The following is a 19729-nucleotide window of genomic DNA, read 5'->3' on the forward strand; positions in this document are numbered from 1 at the left end:
TAAGCTCCCTAAGGCAACTGTAATTATTTATTTTAAAAGTTTGTTCACCCTGCATTTTTTCCCTTTACAATATGACCTCACCGTTAAGTGTCACAAGGGAAATATATTGGCGGAAACCACACAATGTACGGCCTTTGTGCACTATATAGACTCTTTATAGAAGAAATTATCCATCAAAAATAGTTCAACGTGAAAGTCTGTACTTTGTCATAGCGAGGACAGCGCATATAAGCTTCATGTTGAAAACAAACGACCTGATATTTATCATTTGTAGTACCAAATACAGAATGGTAAGCTGAGGTTACCGATAGGAAGACTTTAAATGAAATGTTGATATAATCATTAACTTATTGCAAACGTTGCAATGTCATGATTAATATTTATATAGAAACAGGCATAATTACTAAGAAAAAAAGGAATCCATATCACCTAATTCCTTTGGTACACTCACGAAATTCATTTATCCGTCAAATGAATTAGTTATTAAAGAGTATAATATTAATAAACGGGGGACTGTTAGTGATATTCTCAAGTTTTCATTCAATGACCTTAAGTCAAGATGGATACATACAGTTCGTTAGAAACTTTCTTTATAGGTAGCCCAGCACGCACAAAATAATCATAACACAGTATAATTTTTTTCAAAACACATTTTTGATGAGGTTGGCAAATGTTAATGTTAACAAAAATCTCCTGCATCTCCTAAGGTCACTGATAATCTGATATGTTAGTAGGTGTCCAATATATCCTCTATATATCCTCTGTCCCATACTCCAACGGGTGTTTCTAGATAGCTTACCGGTACTTGTCCTGTATGTGTGGTATCCAATCTACTATGTAGCCGTTGTCCTAGATTCATAGAAATACAAATTATCTTGTAATGATAGAACTAGCATTATATTTACCATAAATGACATAGCTTCCCGCTTGCTGTCGTATTATGGCGGTTGATTCGAGAACTATTACACTGGATTTATATTAATGTACAGTATATCGTCATAAATATCTATATACATGATATACATGTACACCAGAAGAAAAAAAAATCAGTGTTGCTTCGATGCATCAAAAGAAAGAAACTAAGTAAACACTATGGAAAGACGTGCGGTAACTGCATGAAGCCGTTTATAGTTCAAACGTCGAGCTAGAATCCTTCTTCTAGCTCCACAAGTTTATGAGTCTTTACTCCAACGGTCAAAGTTCATATTGTGTTGCATATTGGCCATGTCTTAGAAGAAATAGAGTGGTACAGGGACTCCTTGGCGTCTGGAATTGTTGCGACGACCACGCCCGCTCTCGACGTCCTGGCCGTTTGGAATGAAGAGACCTCCACTGCCCGTTTCTAACTGATGAGGTTGTACCTTAGCAGCCCAGATGGAGAAGCAACACAGAAGGAAGATACCAAACGTTGCTGTTCCAATCATGCACACCGAAACCATGAGCTTGCTGGTATTCCTCACACCGCTCTCGTCGACGTTGCCGCTCGATGAACTATCATCCTCCTCATCGTAAGTACCGAGACTGAGTTGTTCGCCAAGGAGGAAGAAACCGACGATGATGACGACAAGAAGAGGAAGAGATGCGGCACTACCCATACACATGACCTGGCGAGTCTGGATGAGAGGAGGAGAGAAGGTGAGAGAGGGTGTAAGTCAGGCACGATCAATCTCTAAATATTCGTGAAAAAATCCGATATGATCATACACATCAATCTAACCAGTAACATTTTTGTTCAACTTTCCAGTCTACTTTTATTCACTCACATGAAACTTTCCCCACATGCACAATAACACATTTCTTCAAATATACCCATGTCAAAACTAGGGTACGCTTAAAACTTAATTTATGGAAAACATGTCTACATATTCCTCATTATACTTTTTTTCTCCTTCAAATCAATATAATGTCGCTCTCATAACTTTATATTTTGTTGTATAGACATTAATTTAAGAAAACGCTGACCAACATTATCAAAATATAATCATTCCATTCTCTCTCGAAGCCAGAACTTCTTTGAGGGGTCATGTAAGTGGCCATCTGACATAATTTTCTTCAACTTCCCAGACACAATGTTTATACATCATGACCTAATTACTGCGTATAGTCAAGGACTGTGAGACAGGATTGATAATACATGCTCATGCGACGACTATATATTATTTAATTACATAATTGATGCACAATTCACCAGCCAAAAACATCTAACAATGCTTGATTAGTCAACCGAGCAATTGCAATTATAATAATGATCCTCATTTTTGTCCTTATGGCGATTAAATCCTGTTGATGTTTTATTGACAAGGCTACTGCATTAATCTAAGGTTGTCTACATGATGTTATACTGGTCAGAAACAGTTTCGTCATTAAAATTCCAATTGTATACTGCATTTTTATTACTGGTATCATAAACATTAATTGTAAACTCTTATTTTACAAACAAACAGCATTTGTTCTTCTTTCTTACTTTCATCGGTACACTATTATCCCTTTGTTTTCTCTTTCTTCTTCTTTATACCATATCAATTAACTTACTGAATGTATTAATTCATATTATTTTGCAGTTTTATTTGTAAATTAAAAAGGTGTCAGCTTTAAGCTGTGAATTTGAATAGTTATCAATAAACCTTATCAATTACAATTACAGCTACTGCAAGAACTGCCAGATGAATTATGACGCCAAAGGTTTGAAAAGCGAAAATCTGTCTGAAGGGATTTTCATCATCATCAATTTCATTTACTTAGTTTAATAAATGAAATCTACATTTCCACATGAGCAGGACAGTTACTTACCCCCCCCCCCCTCCCCTCCCCCCCCCCCCCCCCCCCCCCGCCTCCAAATGAAATGCTTCCTTACCAATAATTTTTGCTTGAATCGGATATACTTTGGTTTGTAGCCCTGTTTGCAGATTTCGCATATAGTCGCCCCGTTCATACGCGTCCACTTTTGAAGGCATTTTTTATGTGTGAACTCCGCCGACCCAGAACAGCCGCAAGGAGAGATAAGCTTTGTCTTTCCTGAAAACAAATGAAAGGTTAAACAAATATACAATATGTAGTTAGATGTAGTAAAGTCAGACAAAACATCTGGACAGAATTGAAATACTTTTTAATCACAATTGCATCACATCGAGATCAACAAACGTTCGTACGGGACAGAGTTTTCGTTTTGATTTCACCTTTATTTCACATTATAAGTGTTTTGAAATATGATGATATCAATACACATTCCCTTATCTTCGGCGTCCAACCGTTAAATTTATTCACACATACATCACTTCATATATAACAATAATACTGGTACCTCTAATACGTTATATGATTTTGTACCCGGAGAAGTTAACCATGTTGCCTCTGCTATTGTCATTATTACTATCAAGGCTACTGCAACTATCCCTCTCCTACTGCTATACTAAATAAAGACTAACAATAAACAATGCTATACTACTCCAGATATTACCATCAATGTGATAATGATAAGGTGGTTGTTTATATGTATTTCGATTCTGTATACGATTAGTGCATCCTCCCACTTTTGACCAATACTGCGTAGTCACAGGATGATAATCATTGGATGGCATTAATTCAGATTCCTCCTATCGCAAACGAGTGCAATACTACTATTCAATAATCATAATGATAATTTATATATTCTGTGCTACATGGCGCTTAATATATCGAGGATATTTTCAATCGCTTTGCATACATAATTACGATACCAATATAATTTCATATGCACTGGGAAAAAAATAGCTGTCATTAACATACATTGTAGTTACTCTTATATAACTATACTATCAATATTTTGTATGATGTCGAATCTGATTTCCCGGATGTTAGACGTACGGTCTGGAATATGCATATACTGCGTACTGGGGGGATATGATCATATTCTGGGCAAATAAAAGTCCCTATTCTCCTTACAGTCAGTCAGTCAATATTCCCTACATGATAATTATACACACCTCTCTCATCTTCTGTATCGTGACATATCCTACAGACAGGATCATTGCTCGATGTCGATGACCACGAAGCTCGATTCGCATTGGGGAATTCGAGCTTAGTCTTTACGTCTTCATTGGTATGCATGAAGACAACAGATGGTGATGACGATGTTTGGGGTGGCGAGTCCAACATTGTCTTTCCCTGGATTTCCTGAAAATGAAATAGAAAATCAAAATGAAATAGAAAATCAGAATGAAATAGAAAATCAGACTAAAATGTTGGATCCTGATTTTGAGGAACCTGCTTGCATGCAAAGTGAATTGATTAACAATATGTTTCTATCACACATCTTCGCATCCTCTCATTGCATAGGCTTTACCTTCTTACAACAAACTTTAAGACTTAGACTACAATTTCATCTAACCAGTGGGTGCTTCGATCTATCCCGGTAAACCTTACGTAAGCATACGGATCACCAAGGGTGCGTGGAAACTGCAGGGTGTGTTATGAGTGGTAACATTATCATAATTATATAGGCAAGTATTGTTTCCTTAATAAATGTTTGTATCAGTTTGATAGCCCCGCATATGCTACAGATTGGATTAGAGGAAATATGAAAGATGGGGCAAAAAAAGAAAGACCAGGGCATCATTTTAAGAAACCGTCGTAAGTACAAAAATTAGTTTTCAGACATCTCATTGAAATGCGTGTTAAAGCCCTACTGTACTACTTATAGCTATTTGCGCCCTCTATAACAAACAATGCATAATTGGTGCCCATTGGTCCCCCGTGATCCTCTTTTTCTTATGTTTATTGAGAGCTGATTTGATGAGATAACCATTTGTCCACTGACCTTGCAGGGTGGTCTAATCCCTCCTGTACACTTGTACAGATGGGCTTTAAACTTAATACACGCGTTGCAATGGGTTGTTGGTGGAATGGAATTAAACTCATGATAGTTGCGTGAAACGCTGCCCAGGTACACGGACTTGCCCGCATGCATGGTTACCCTTCAGGTGTTACCGTCTACCCTTAAAGGGACTAGGTAACATTGTTCAGATGAGAGATAGTGATGCTAAGGTAGTGACTTCAATGCTAGATGTACAATTAAAGATAATCTGAAAATTTGAGTGAAAACGGATCATTATTCATGGTACAAATTGGGAAAAACTGATCTGATCGATTCCTTAATTCTTCCAACTATATTATTCTACTTCTATTCTGCTACTTGTCAAAGCCTGTTCAGCATCAAGACAAGGACAATTTAATTACATTTTAGGTGAATGTAAATCGTCACAAAGCAATAAAATGGCTCTACATTCCATTCCAGACAGTTAAGTGTTGACAGATTTTTATAGCCTGTTTTATGTATTTTTCTCATGGAAAAACGGTTGGGAAAATTCAAAAATGGTTGGGAGAATTTACTGTTAATCACTGTTAGAGGGTGCCTCCCATCGACGCCTTCAAAGAAAACCATAAATATCTTTGTGGTTTGAGAATTTGTTCAGGATTTTTTGCATGTCAGAGGGTTAGTATAGTAGAAGTAATATAGTAAGTAACATTTTATACAAAAATTAAGCAATTTTTTCATCAACCTTCAACAATGTTACCGAGTCGCTTTAAGCGCTCGACAACCCATTAACAACAGGTCAGGTAGAGCTCATTAGACTATTTTTCGTAATGTAATCAAATTTAATTCTTAAAGCACAAATGGTTGTAAAGTGCCTCGTTACAAATTATTTCATCCACCTGTTACAAATAATTTTATCTCAATAGTCAGAATGCAAATTGCATATATTATGCGTTGCTAGGTATACAATCAAGTCATAGTGTTTACCCTATCTAGCAACAATTAATGCATGTAATTCGCATTCTGACTATTGCAATACAATTATTTGTAACAGGTAAATGAAATCATGTTTAGCATAAAACTTAAAGATTTATGCATTAGATTTGGTTAGATTATACGAGAATATATCCTTTTTGGTTTGTTGCTCCACTGTCATAGATCTAAATACCTTGGTGAACTTTGTACTTGGATATCCTGTTTTCAAGGTCTATCAGAAGTTCTCTCTAAAATAAGTTCCTGACATATGGAACAAATAAGTCATATTTTGAACTGCGTGAGGTTATGTCTCCATAAAAAGTACATGATGCCGATATAATGTAATGATTAACATTATCATTGTATCATCTTCCTGATTGTATTATGATTGCCTGTAGAAACTATCAATTCCATTTTGATCTATTGACTACTTTCTTTAAAGGTACTATGTCCCATTTGCAGGCCAAAAAAATGAAAAAGTTAAATTCCAACTGCATTTGAAAGATAATACTAATTTAGAACTTCCCTAAAAAAGGTGGGGCTTGAAAATGTCTTGAAGTGGGAAAATAACAAATATTAGTTGCCAAATCGACTTTAGGGCTATAGAGCCCAAAAGTAATAGTCTTGATTTTCAGACAATTGTACCGAATGGTCATACGTTTTATGCTGCGCAAAGATTCAATCAGTTTAATCTTGGCCATCACAAGAAGTGGGTTATTGATGTAGACAAATGCTCATGTATACCCTTTACAACTCTTTTCATGTATGTTATTACCAAAGAAGAAAAAGCCAGTCATGCAGTCACTCAATAGTGTCTGACAGTGAAGTCTAGCAAGTAAACGAGTTTCCTTGCATAATTTGAATATGAGGACACTGCTAACGTTTAAATTTCACAGATAGGACATACATGACATATTCATAATTCCTGCAAAGTTCTACAGAATTTGAGGTTGGCTGCAAAAGGGACATAGTACCTTTAAACAGCACACATCTACTCATAAGATGTGAATCAAAGGATCACTATGATTTTGGTATTTTCCAAGCAATATGTCGTCACAGTTATGTTTGGATGCAGGCCTCCATTTGAGTTTATCAAAAATCAAGTAGCAAAAATGAAAAATAGTATTCTATATTAAGGAGAACTGATGAAATTAGTTTTTCTTTTCAGTAAACATTACCAATGCTTTTACTGAGTGATTTCGTAATTGCGGTGAAAATAAAGAAGAACCATCATGCTTTCTTATTCAAATCATGTTACATAAAACTTCCTCGCAGGAAAGACCAACTGTTTGACTTGAACTGGTCAAGCTTTTATCGCGCGTTTACTGAGATCATCGAAAATTCATATATAGCGCCATTCCCCCCCCCCCCCTCTTTCCTGCATTACACAAGCCGTCCTTTCAAACTTGACCCAAAGCACATTCCGGGGAAGATTAACGGTGAAGTAAGAATTTCAAGTTAAAAGCTAACTGTTAACAGCATGAACGGACAACAAAGACCTATGGTGGACGCGGGAGAGGGGCTTTGTGGTCTGCCTTTGGAAAAGTTATGTAACATCTTTTGTAACCCTCGCCGTTTGTACTCATGTTTACATCACAATCATATCTTTCATTCATCGGTCAGCTATAGATGAACAAAAGACATTGGTACTGGTAGGTACGTCCCTTCCCATCAACTGACCACCTGTTCACAATAGCATATAGCATGTTTATATACAATGTTCACTCACCAAATTCTTTCAAATTTTAAGCAGTTGCTATGTCAGAAATCCCCAAGCAACACCATGAAAAGAAGGTTTTCAATGGGCTAGTATATCAATACATGCAATGATAATGCAATAAGGTACTTAGTGCATTATGGTGAGACTGTAGAAGTAGAAAACAAGTAGAAATTGGCCCAAACCCATCAGTTTGAAGATCTGACGTATTTGGAGGCCCAATTTTATGTAACTTATTGATGTAGGTATATGTGTAGAAAAGAATGCATACTAGCTGCCATCCGAAAATATGCAGTCTTGTAGGCCTAATTATATCGCACGATATGTACTATCTGGTAACAATATCGTGCGAATAAGCAAATCTTGGTTTAAGTATGATTTCAAAAGACATGTAGTCATTCCTATACGAGGTATATATACTGATCATTTTTGTTACCATTTGCCATGTTTGCCAAATTCAATTTAGACTGCTTTACTGGTACCTCAATGTTCTATGCATAATACTATTCACATGCCTTACAAGTATACCAGCAATTGGAATTAGCGAATGTAAATATGCCTACGCTATAGGACTGGTGTCTGCCATGGTTATCCTTTGTTATGTAAAGTTAGTGAATACAGTCAATAAATAAGTTCAAAGTATTTAGACGCTCCACATACGTCTCTTTCACGAATGCAAAGTCATGGTTAGTTAAACATTAATTATAGTTACCCTGGCATGTCATTTATTTCAGGGGATTTTCGTTTGATGTGGGTAGAAGTTTACTCTATTGTTATTATTGGGGTTGGACTATTTCACATAAATTTGAGTGCAAGGAAATCACATTGGGGAAATTGTTTTTACAACTTGGAATTCGATTATTGAAACTAGGTTGGGGAAGGCCGTTTACAAAGTGGCCTCGATGATAAAGGCACAGTAGCATAATAGGCTATCACGCAGTGATCTGCAGAAGCATGAGTTCTAAACTAAATTCAAGACAGTATAAAATGATGATCAATGAATTAGAAGATCAGCTCGATTAGGTGTCGAGATCCAAATTAAGTTATAGCTTTATAGGATTCTCAAAATTGTGGGCTCTCGGAGATAATTTTGAGAATCCTTTTTTTTTAATAAATCGGTGTTGTGTGTTGTTTGTTGAAAAGTTGTGGGACGAAATATCTGAAAATATTATGATTCCCTTTTCTTTTGCCTTTCACTGTCAGAGACGAGACGAATACACTTGTACCCAAACAACTTTCTGGATAATCTGGAGAGCTATCGCAAGAAATGATCGATGAAAAGAACTTAGATTCCCTGGTAGCCATCAAATTTGTTCAGACAAGTAAACAATTTTATTTCCGAAAAAATTTCCTCGTTTTGGAGACATGAACAGGACAAGATCGAGGGTAATCAGGGTCATAAAGTTAATTTAGGCCATTCTCTTGATCATAAAATAAGGGTTCGTGAATTGGAATCAGTGATTGGGGCTCACAGGATACGGGTACCGTTTCACCTTGGTCAAGTATTATCAGTCCATGCCGACTTAATTACAGATGGGTACCAGGCATATGGAAACTGAAATCCCTTGAAATATCTCTTCTGTCTCTGGGTCGCATTCTGTACGGCTGGTCGTTAACTGTTTTTTCAGTCAACCCCCCCCCCCCCCCAAGTTAAATTATTCCTCTGAAAGGGGCGGCCACAATAGTAATTGAGGGATTATTTATAACAATATTACCGAAAAGGCGATTACGAAACTTTGCAAACAATGGGGTACGAATGTAAAATTGTCTCTCAAGACGCATCTTTATTTTCTTATCCGTCATGGTCGGGAAGACAAAGTGGACCTCTCTCTTCAGCATAGATTACGTATTTCCCCTCTGGTCGACAAACTTCAAACACTTCACGATCAAACTCCATTATAAACATCAACTATTACCGGTAAAAGGTAAACAACTTGCTTTGTAAGACAGATTAAGTACAAAAAGTCTATACAATCATTAACGGGCTTTTTTGCGCTACAAAACAAATCACTGTGCCTATAACCGGGGCCTATATAGGCGCCAGAGCAGTTAAGAACAAAGCCTTGCAATCGATAGAGGATTAAAAGAGTACAAATTCGTCTTTTATGACAAAAGACAAACTCTGAACTAAAAAGAGATGAGGATAATCTCATGAACTGTAATATAAATACTCCTTTGTAATCTATATTAGAAACAATAAGTAGCAGTTATCACAGTATTGTCCTAGAGAGTCGTTGATGGTGATGGTAGTTTGCCGCGCATGACACAAAGGACATTGGAAAAGTGATGTTATTCCAAAGGACTTCTATTTCCGCCACTCACGACCCGACCTTTAAATGTCTTTTCCTCTTTGTAGTAGACAAATGGCTACAGATTTCATTCCAAACCGTTTTCTCTTCCATTAAAATCCCATATGACAAAAGAGAAGATTTTTTAGACGAAAATGCAAACAATTAAACAAAAGAAGCTTGGATTTGTGAACTATAGTAGCGCATGTCACAAACAAGAGCTGTAAACACGAGCTGTAATAACTAATACCAAGATATTTAGATCCTTTAATAAGTAGAAATCTTCTTTCCAACATGTTATTCATCTAACGCGAATGTTTTTTTAATAACTTTTACGATTCCTCCCTGGATGAAAATATCATTAAGACTGAGAGCAGCGAGAAAGCAAAATGACGTCAACGGAATTCCCCTGAAATGAACATGAAGAATTGGAGTGCAAATATTTGTCAGACATGAAAATACATCTTGGCAAGATGTCAAAAGCGATGTTGGCTAACAATCGCTGTTATGACGGCTGTAGATCCCTAGTACAAAATGACCACTTTATTTAACCTAAATGTATTCATATGATTTGTTTGTGCATGAAGTGCGCCACAATACTTGCAGGATCTCAGCATTAGATCACCCATTTTGTTCCGATTCGTGGTGCTTTGGTACAAAAGGATGAAACGCTTGACTAGAGATAGTTTTGCCGAAGGGCTTTTCTGTTATTGTTAACTGGAACTGGAATTTTCCATAGAGTGTGTACAGTATATAATTGTGAAACTATGTAAACAATATACATTTCCTCTGAAATAAAGGACTGTATACTACATTTTGTGCAGTTTAACTTAACTAAATCACTTTTGTAGTGAACTGTTTTGATTTGTAATCAAGCCTATCATATTGGTAATTGCAAAAGACTATAACAAACGACTTTTTAGATCATCTATTGCTTCTTGACACAATATAGAGAGAGACATGTATGTTAAGCACCACCACCCCCCCCCCCCCCATTTTGAGAAGAAGAAAATAAATGTTGGAAAGAAGTTGCTGCCATACACCCCCCCCCCCCCCCCGCCACTCACAATCACTGAGCGGTATAGTACTGCGTATACGCGCAAAAATATGACAAGTCAATGTCAAAATATTCATAATCAAGTATTTAAATTATATTTTGGATACACTGACAGCTGTTATAACACAGAAAGTTTTCGGAAAATGTATTGATCTATCACCAGAGATGTACTTATGTATTGATATATTAGGAATTACGTAAAGTAGAATTGGAGTAAGGTATCGATCTACCGGATTAAAACATTAGCAGTTTTATAGTGTGCACGTGTGCCACACTGTATATAGAATTTGTACTGGAAATAGAATTTGTATTGTTCTTAAATTATGATACCAAGGGATTTCCGGTAGCTATGGTGCTAAAACACATTTTCACACGAATGTATACTTAAAATCCAAAGTCAGCTGTACTCCTGTAGTTAGACATGTAAGGTGACGGATGTTGTTATCATAATATACCGCATGTGCATCTTCGATTGGTCATATCGGTAATTTGCGATTGTACAGGTATCAGACAAGAAATAAATCTTAATATATCCAGAATTATATTTCAACGCTTATTGTACTTTCTAAAGAAATTCTCTCTACAGATTTCTCCATCTTCTTGAACTGTTGAATGAGATCATTGGTAAACTGTAAACTTTTGTTGGTGCTCCTTTATTTTCCCCTCGGCCCACCCACTCTGTTATTTACATACGTGCACCTACCTCTCTTTAGAATCGGGCGATGAATCATGTATGTATTAGATTGATAATGGGGACTTTTAGATTTGAGTGGACTGATACGTGTGACGTCCATTCAAGGCAGTGCATTAAAAGGACGTCGACCATAGCAATCCTTATTGTCTTCGTGCGAATCTAAAAGTCCCTAATATCTGTTATTCATACTCGTATATTGACTTTTTGCACAACACCTTTTATTTGTTTAGCATCATAGTCTTGTGGTAATATTACTGCAGGGTATTCAGTGAGGTTTAATTGTCGCCATTGTCAAGTCACGTTCAATGATTTCCTGCCGTTTCCATAATAACAATCACAGTCTTCCAAGAAGTCTCAGAAAAGCATGATATTGTCATCATCATTAGTAGTTCGAGAGATTTATAAATCCCTAATCGCGGACTATAGTATAAAGGCAAATACAAACCTCTTCCGGCCAACATATAACAAGTTTATGCACACTTTAATACCACGAAGGCTTTTCACTGTGACGCAATGACAAATTCAGTTCAACTGAACTTAGTTTCGAAAATAATTACATAATTGACAATGTTTCCTGCCTTAATTTCCATATTATCGCACGTGATATAATTGTAACCGTGATCTCTGGCCTTAACTCAAAATGTGAAGTCCAAGACCTTGTTCCGACATTTCTTTAAACAAAGATCTTATTTAAAAAAAAAACGGTTTCATAAATTGTTATTGTTAAATGTAGTCAGATCATCTATTTACCAGCACCGGCCCCTCTTACACCCACGTTGTAAACACTGACCTGTTCGGCATCTTCAGGACATTCCTCAGGAAACCCCTGGATTGGTTCCCTTGGTTCATCACCCGCTTCTACAACTACAGCCATCGTCGGTAGCCGAAGTTCTTCAACTAATACCGCATCCATCGATGTATCCTGCAGGTCTGCTACCAATCCTGTTCAAAAGTTCATGTATGACAAAGTATCAAATAATTAAATAGCAGGTTTTAATATTTTGGTGTGCTTTCGAATACGCTCCTGGCTCTGTTGTGATAAATCCTCACAGGGCTATAGTTATAACAGAAGTTGGGCAGCAGACGAATGAAATAATAGAGCCCTTCACAATAAAAAGTCAATGGATGAATGAACACCGGTATACAATAGATCAATCTTTCTCATTTGCATAACCCGTCAACCAATGAGAACACAGGATTAACAGGAGCGGTGACGAGTTTCATTGTTTGTCAACACAGAGATACCTCTCCAACGAGTATCAGGTATGCGGGCATTTAAAGGAATTGCGCCAAGTTGAGTTTGACCAACTTTATTATAGATCTTTACCAAAAGAAAAGGAACTGTGTATTCAAATAAACAAGTTCAATGTATATGGGTCTAGCTACGAGTGCTGGTGTATTTGTGTATGAGTTTTGACCAACTAGTATAACAGAGCCTCTTTACAAAAGAAAATGAACTGTGTATAGTCAAATAGGTCCAGCTCCGAATGCTAGTGTATTTGTGTATGAGTTTTGACTAACTATAAACAGAGCCTCTTTACAACAACAAAATGAACTGTGTAATCAAATGAAGAACTGTAATGTATATAATTTATGTATCGATTCGAATAGTGTATTTGTGTATGAGTTTTGAATAACTTTTTTTAGAGCCTCTTTACAAAAGAAAAGGGACTATATGTATTCAAATTAGGAACTGTATAGCGTCTTTACCAAAAGAAAAAGGAACTATGTTGTCAACTGAATAACTGTTTAATGTTAAATGTTACCAATACTGTTTGAATGAATGGTTGTAACAAATGAAATATAATGTTATGTAATGGAGCTCATGTATATGTAAACATGCACAATTCAGCATTTTGGCTGCGAGGCATTAATTGTTTTTTGATAAAACCATTTAAATGAAACTGTAATGAATATAGATCTAGATCTGAATGATGGTGTATTTGTTTAACCCAACAGCTCATCTTTATTTCGGAAGTAGATAAAAAAAAAGAAGGTACATTTCAATTATCAAGGTCCTCTGCCATAACAAGAGAAAATATTTCCTCGTCGACTGGCGAGAGGCAGGTTCACAAATATTATATATCACACAGTAACATAATACAGGTACAAAATGTAATTACAAAAATGGGAACAGGAGACAAACAGACAAAGACAAAATTAAAACAGGAAAATGAGAATAATAAAAACAATAACATAATAATTATGTCGATATCATACAAGAATTTACTTATCTTCAATTAATTAATATAATATTGGTGATTTGATTCCGCCATTCAACAAAGTAAGTATAGTAGTAGGTCTATATACATTAGTGATGCTGGATTTTTGTTTTTAAAGGGAAAACAGATTGTTACCAACATCAATGGTGGTTTTTTTTAACACTATTTGATCTTTTATTCGAGGTTTAAATACTTAATCGATATAAACAAGGATAAATAGATGAACATTTTATTGGATTGGCTAACAAAAAGTAATTTTGCAATGAGCAATGGAGCCAAATGAGGCCATCCAGTTTGTCTATGGATACGTTGTTGGACTGTGTATCGCATGGTTCGTGGTTCGAGTCCCACCACGTACGGCACTAATGTCTTTTTCCAAGATATCATTCTACATTCACCACACTCCACCTATATAGGTAAGGTAAATGGGTACCTGGTAGGAAGAAATTCCTTGGATTGATTATTATTTTGATCACAAGCTAAAAGTAAGACATTCCTTGCATGCTTCAGCGCCTTTTCATGATTACAGGGCCATCAGGGAGAACAACATGAATACCGATCAGGCTACCCTGGGTAAACAAGCAAGACATATTATTATTCTTACTATTACTGCCAGCAGATATGATACACTTTCAGAAGTCGCTTCCACTGATCGAACCTGTTATTACCATACCCATCGTCTGTATTAACTTTGCATCACGCATGTAAACAAAACAAAATGGCTATTCTAACTTCAAACTATAAGTCCATCAGGGAGCGAGTACAGTAAGGCCTACCCGAATATTGATAAACCACCATTTACAAAATATTTTCTGAAAGACAAAACATGTGATAGCTGAAAGACCTGTTATGAAAATAAAAAATATCATATTACGCTCAGAATAACTTGCAAGTAAGACTATAAATTGGATGTTGATTCATAACATTTTTTGTTTGATCTTCTGAGCCCTGAGCTATACTTTACAAAGACTTTACCCGAGATTCTGGAAGAATGCTGTGTTCTCAGCAGTCGGGCACACCGTTCTTCATTCGTGTATGATTTATTTAATATGCATATGGCAGGGATGTTGGTATACGGCACATTGTATACGTTAAACTTGAAACACAATTGTGATGACTAGACTTTTTCTAATTGTACATTTTGTGCAGGTACTCAGTTCCCAAGCATAATACAGTCACATTAAAAACAAACACAAGCACTTCCGTTGTATACCGGGAAAACATTCTAAGCGGATCATTTCTGTTTTACCTTGTGAGTACAGGATATTAAATGGTAGAGACGGTATTTTCAATCAGAGTGCTCGGTTCTACAGGTAGTTTCCATGGCAACAGGCGAGTTTCATATTGTTGAAAGGTTTTCCATTTTGTGTTTTTCAAAATGTCAACCACACGACGCAGCATGAAATTGAACTCCCATCTCCCTGATGGTCGCTTGCTAAACGGATTTATGTCATGATAAATACGGTCTTTTTAATGATCTTGTTTTCACAATAGTTCAAAACGTTGTCTTTTTAACTTCAGTATAGATTGATTGATCTTCATTCGACAAGCTTCCAACACACAACAATATACAATAATAACATGTCAAAATAAATCAGCTTGATCTTTACATATTCGTTCGTGAGTTATAACTTGTTTTAATAAAACTGGAGAACACTTACCATACCAACACGGCATAGTGAATATATCTCGTCACCAAACTCTATTATACAGAACAACTTCTCAAGATCCAGTCACGAAGTCTAAGTCACGAATGAACTTGGATCAGTTTCGATAGGATACTCATAGCCAGCATAAATTTCAAAAAACGTGTACTTTCAAGTTCAGGTGTCTGAGATAAAGGGGGAATATCCCTTCAAGAATGTGATAATCCTACCCATTCATGAAGGATTCTTATAGGAACAGGCTTCAACTGAATTCGTTTTCTATGAAGTTAAGGTATTACATGTACCTCATAGTGAACGAGTAAAAAAAAATCCATGTCCTTCAACTTGATTACAAAAGCAAAAACCTTTTGGGGTCAAGTACCGCATTATGTGTATAATATATATCCCCCTTAATAAAGAGTACAGGGGCCGTTGTGCGCAGTGAGGTGAATAAATGAATGGTCCTATTTATACACGCGATTCTATTTAAGTGCTTAATCAATCGATATCTTCCATTGTTCTGCCAGTTCACATGGAGAACATAATACTTAATCCTACACGATCCGACCTCGCTGCGAACTTGACCTCTCGAAGATTATAGCTTATAAATCTTATAGAATCTCTTGATAAAGAATCGAATTCTTAGGGGATTCCCTGGAAAAGTTAATTTTTAAATAAGGAGAATGGGTGTAAAGAGTTAGTTCAAACATCGCTTAAATTAGTGGTATCACCTCATGTTAAGCATAAGCAAGCAGTAGAATAATCATAGTAGCAACAAGAATCTACACTTTAGAAGGACATATATAGCATCGATTGTTCGTAATAAAATAATTTGATATTTAACACTGAAAGGCCCTGGGATAAACTCACACTTTGAGGAAATTAGCTCACTTGATCAAAGCTAGTATCAAAATAATGCTTTGTTCTATTTTAAGCTTCTACTTGCCTTAAAAAAGGGACAGTGGTTTCATTCAGAGGTATTCTTGCTTATCCCTAAAGAAAAAGACAGCTACTCTAAAAAAATGCTAACAAATCGGAGAAGCAGACTGGTGAACGTTTTAACTGAAATCGGGAAAAAAATAAGAAAGTTATGAATTACAATTATGGGCACTTTAAATAAGCGAGTTCGTAAATAGCTTGACCCCAAAATATCCACAGATCTTAGACGCGATGGATACTTCCCACCTGTGCATTTTAGAATAATCACTGCCAAAGTGATGGAGGTGCTTCATGAATACCTTTTGTTTGCATGGTTTGAGAAGAATACTTCCACCTGTGTATCAGATAAAATACTGTTGGTGCATAAATGTATACTGATTACATGACTTTCATGAGCACGATCCGAGTAATCAATATCTTGGACCTTGTAAAGAGAGAAACAAATACTATATTCCTGATGATGTAATCACAATCATGATAATGTAAACTAGGTACTAGGCCTATATAAGTTCGCTTTGAGGTTTCCCTTTGTAGGTGCCCCCTTTATCAAGAGAATGCCCTTTTTTGTTGGTGCCCCCCACTCCACATTGGGAAATGCTCTGCCGCCCATGTCTACATTAAGGTATACTAGGTAAAACTGCCATCTCATGCACCCATACCCCCCCCCCCCCCCCCACATTGCAGGCGCGGATCCACGTAGCGATTTCTCCGGCCCGGCCACCCCCCCCCCCCAGCCCCCAAAACGGTAAAAAGATAGGATAAAATCAGAAATAGTGTGCTCTTACCCCCCCCCCCCCCCCCCCCCCCCGCTTATTCATCGACCCGGCCGGCTGAGTCGGTGCTAAAAAAAAATTCTCAAGATTTGCCCCCCCGTCGCCGGCTGGATCCGCCCCTGCCACATTGTACCGGTGTCCCTTATAATTATACGCCATTGCTTTGCATCCTTTAGAAAGATCTGACCACAGACCAGAAGAAGTATAAGATTAGGAAATATATTTAAATGAATAACGCTCTCTTTTTATGATCGCTTCATCATGAATTTCAAACTAGCTAGTGCTGTGCTCTCTGGCTGGCTGGCAGGTGGACACATCGCTGGTTGCTATCGCCATCTGCGCATGCTCAAAACAATTAAAAGTTGCGTCCCAGGATATGACGTCCTGAAGTCTATAATAAACGTAAGTTTTGGGGCTTAAAGCCATCATATTCATCACCAGCACACATTGTAGAAAACGATCAAGAATTACTTAAAGGAATTTTGGTGGTTTATTGTCGAGAGTGGGAGAAAAAAGTGGATTAAGAACGATAATGCAGTTGTTTTGCGCGAGTGATGTGGTGTATTAAAAACACAATTAGCAAGGTACGGGACTGAAGTGAAGAGAGCGACGGGAATGGGCCGGGGTTTAATAATAAGAGTCCAATATCCATACCAAATACCATACCATACACGTTGAAATATATATTCATGAAATATGAGTCTATGTTACGTAAGCTATACCTATGTTTAAAAATGAGTTAACCTCGTATATCATTAATGTTGTCCTGTTTATTCTGAAGTGTGATTGTTAAGAAAGCTTCTACAAATTGGCAGTGCACATGGAAAGGAGCTCTGGATTGGTAAATTGTGGAGAATTTTTATTTTTAAATGACAACAATTATGGCTCATGCCAAGGTGAAGGTTTTGTTTAAACTAACGTAATATGTGTGCTTAGCTGTAGAATCCAATTGAATGGCCCTATATCTGCACACCTTGTTAGAAAACAACTTGAAACCAATCCAGATTAGACCTGGCCTTGTTTGCAGATAAAATATATTTATGATTTTTTGTAGATCTATGTTATGTTTTTCTTCAAAAAGTAGTTCTGGAATGGAAAGAGGTTCCCTTCAGACCAGTATGAGACCTGCTTCATCACGTTATTTGTTTAACCAGAAGATCACACGCTTAGTTTTGTATTTAAATAAGTTCTAATTCTAACAAAGATTCCCTCGAATATCTATTCCTTCTGAAAACACTTACCACGATCCATAGTTAACATTAAAAATCTTGAGGTATTAAATTATCATGTGCCACAGCATTTTAAACAGTATTATTATTATATTATTTCATTTGCACACACCCAGTCAAACTTGTTTTACTCCTCCTTGTTTGATTTCACCAGGCCAGGAGTGATGAGCTGGATTATTTTTTTAGATTGAGATGTACTGTAAGAACCCACAATTATTATTATTATTATTATTAAAGCTACTGTCTACATAATGGTCTAGAATTTGATTGTTTTTAACCACCTCATAAAGTTACCACTTATTAAGTGATGAATATATGCTTGTGTCACTTGTTAAACTTAATCAACTTATTCATAATTTTCTTTAAATATAATATCATTTTTCCCCATCCTTTGGCAGACTTTAAAATCAAAATGTGACAAAGTTAGAGGGCAGCCTCCATAAACCAGGACAGTATTAGTTCAAGATATATCAACGCGGAGCCCGAGAACAAACAACCAACATGTCTTCCTCAGCAGAGCTGTATCAAGTTGGTTCATCAGAGAAGATCAAAGCTTTAGAAGAAGAACTAGCCAAGGAACTCCAGGATCTCAAGAATGACATTGAGGAGAATGAGATGCTAGGCAAAACGCCCAAGGTTGCCAGGTTGGTTTTCAATTAATGTATCAGTTGTTTTTTGTGCAAGGGTTTTGTCTTTCCCAAACTAAATGAACTGTTGTTAACCAACAACTTGTGAAAATGAGCTAACAATGCCAGCAATTATGCACAGTCAAACTTGTATTATAAATAGCCTGTATTGATAACTGCATGAACAACTCACACAAATGCATGTGTCTACGTCCAGCCGTAAAAATGTTGCCTTACATAGTATATGTGTAAATTATGGCTTCAAGTAATCACAGATTGAAGGCACTTACAGAGAATATAAATAATTATCCTCAGTTCTTACCAAGGAAATTGCTTGTGGCCATTTTATTACATGTCAAATAAGTACAAATCGAAATGAAGATGTGCAATTATTCTCACCATGTCATCTATGCTAATTGATGGATATCCTGTTTCATTCATTCGGTTTCTTCAGCTCTGTATCCCTCCCTAAAAGTGTGGATCACTTTAGGAAGCAGAGAGAGCAGGTGGTCAAGAGAGCAATGGAGGTGTGTAATCATATTTAAAACATTTAATTTACAAAGGTCTGTTACAATATCAACCTGAGATAAAGGTCACTCAAGGAAAATCAAAGTGTGGTCATTGAAGACAGGGTATTTGTACTCTAAATGATTGAGAACATTGAATTGGTGCATATGAATTGAATTGGGTCAAACACTCCCATACATGAGCATCCTTTGTTGGTATGATCTCAAACGTTTGGTCAATATCAGGGTTTTTTTCACAATGAAT

The 19729-nt window shown here is 36.6% G+C and overlaps 2 protein-coding genes across 2 annotated transcripts in view; one reads left to right on the forward strand and one right to left on the reverse strand.

The window, feature by feature from the left end:
- Window positions 1-15675, reverse strand: LOC588637 (E3 ubiquitin-protein ligase MARCH11). Its single transcript, XM_788313.5, has 5 exons — window positions 15407-15675; window positions 12314-12465; window positions 3963-4152; window positions 2855-3015; window positions 1-1613 (listed from the first exon to the last, which is right to left on the reverse strand). The coding sequence occupies exons 1-5, from the start codon at window positions 15420-15422 to the stop codon at window positions 1230-1232; spliced, it is 903 nt and encodes a 300-aa protein (XP_793406.2). The 5' UTR covers window positions 15423-15675; the 3' UTR covers window positions 1-1229.
- A 2833-nt stretch (window positions 15676-18508) lies between these two features.
- The window catches only part of LOC579367, a 45776-nt gene continuing 44555 nt past the window's right edge, over window positions 18509-19729 (forward strand). The window contains exons 1-3 of the mRNA XM_031000008.1: window positions 18509-18526; window positions 18731-18976; window positions 19413-19485. Coding sequence (XP_030855868.1) covers window positions 18834-18976; window positions 19413-19485 — 216 coding nt within the window. The 5' untranslated portion in view covers window positions 18509-18526; window positions 18731-18833. The remainder of the gene's footprint in view (window positions 18527-18730; window positions 18977-19412; window positions 19486-19729) is intronic.

Source organism: Strongylocentrotus purpuratus, unplaced genomic scaffold (genome assembly GCF_000002235.5).
Source record: "Strongylocentrotus purpuratus isolate Spur 01 unplaced genomic scaffold, Spur_5.0 spur5_scaffold_6, whole genome shotgun sequence".
Taxonomy (NCBI): Eukaryota; Metazoa; Echinodermata; class Echinoidea; order Camarodonta; family Strongylocentrotidae; genus Strongylocentrotus; species Strongylocentrotus purpuratus.

Excerpts from the sequence above, each read along its gene's own strand:
- LOC588637 (XM_788313.5), bottom strand. Across the intron at positions 4,153-12,313 it reads GTCCTGAAGATGCCGAACAG|GAAATCCAGGGAAAGACAAT; the intron begins GTCAGTGTTTAC and ends TTTCATTTTCAG. Across the intron at positions 3,016-3,962 it reads CGATACAGAAGATGAGAGAG|GAAAGACAAAGCTTATCTCT; the intron begins GTGTGTATAATT and ends ATTTGTTTTCAG.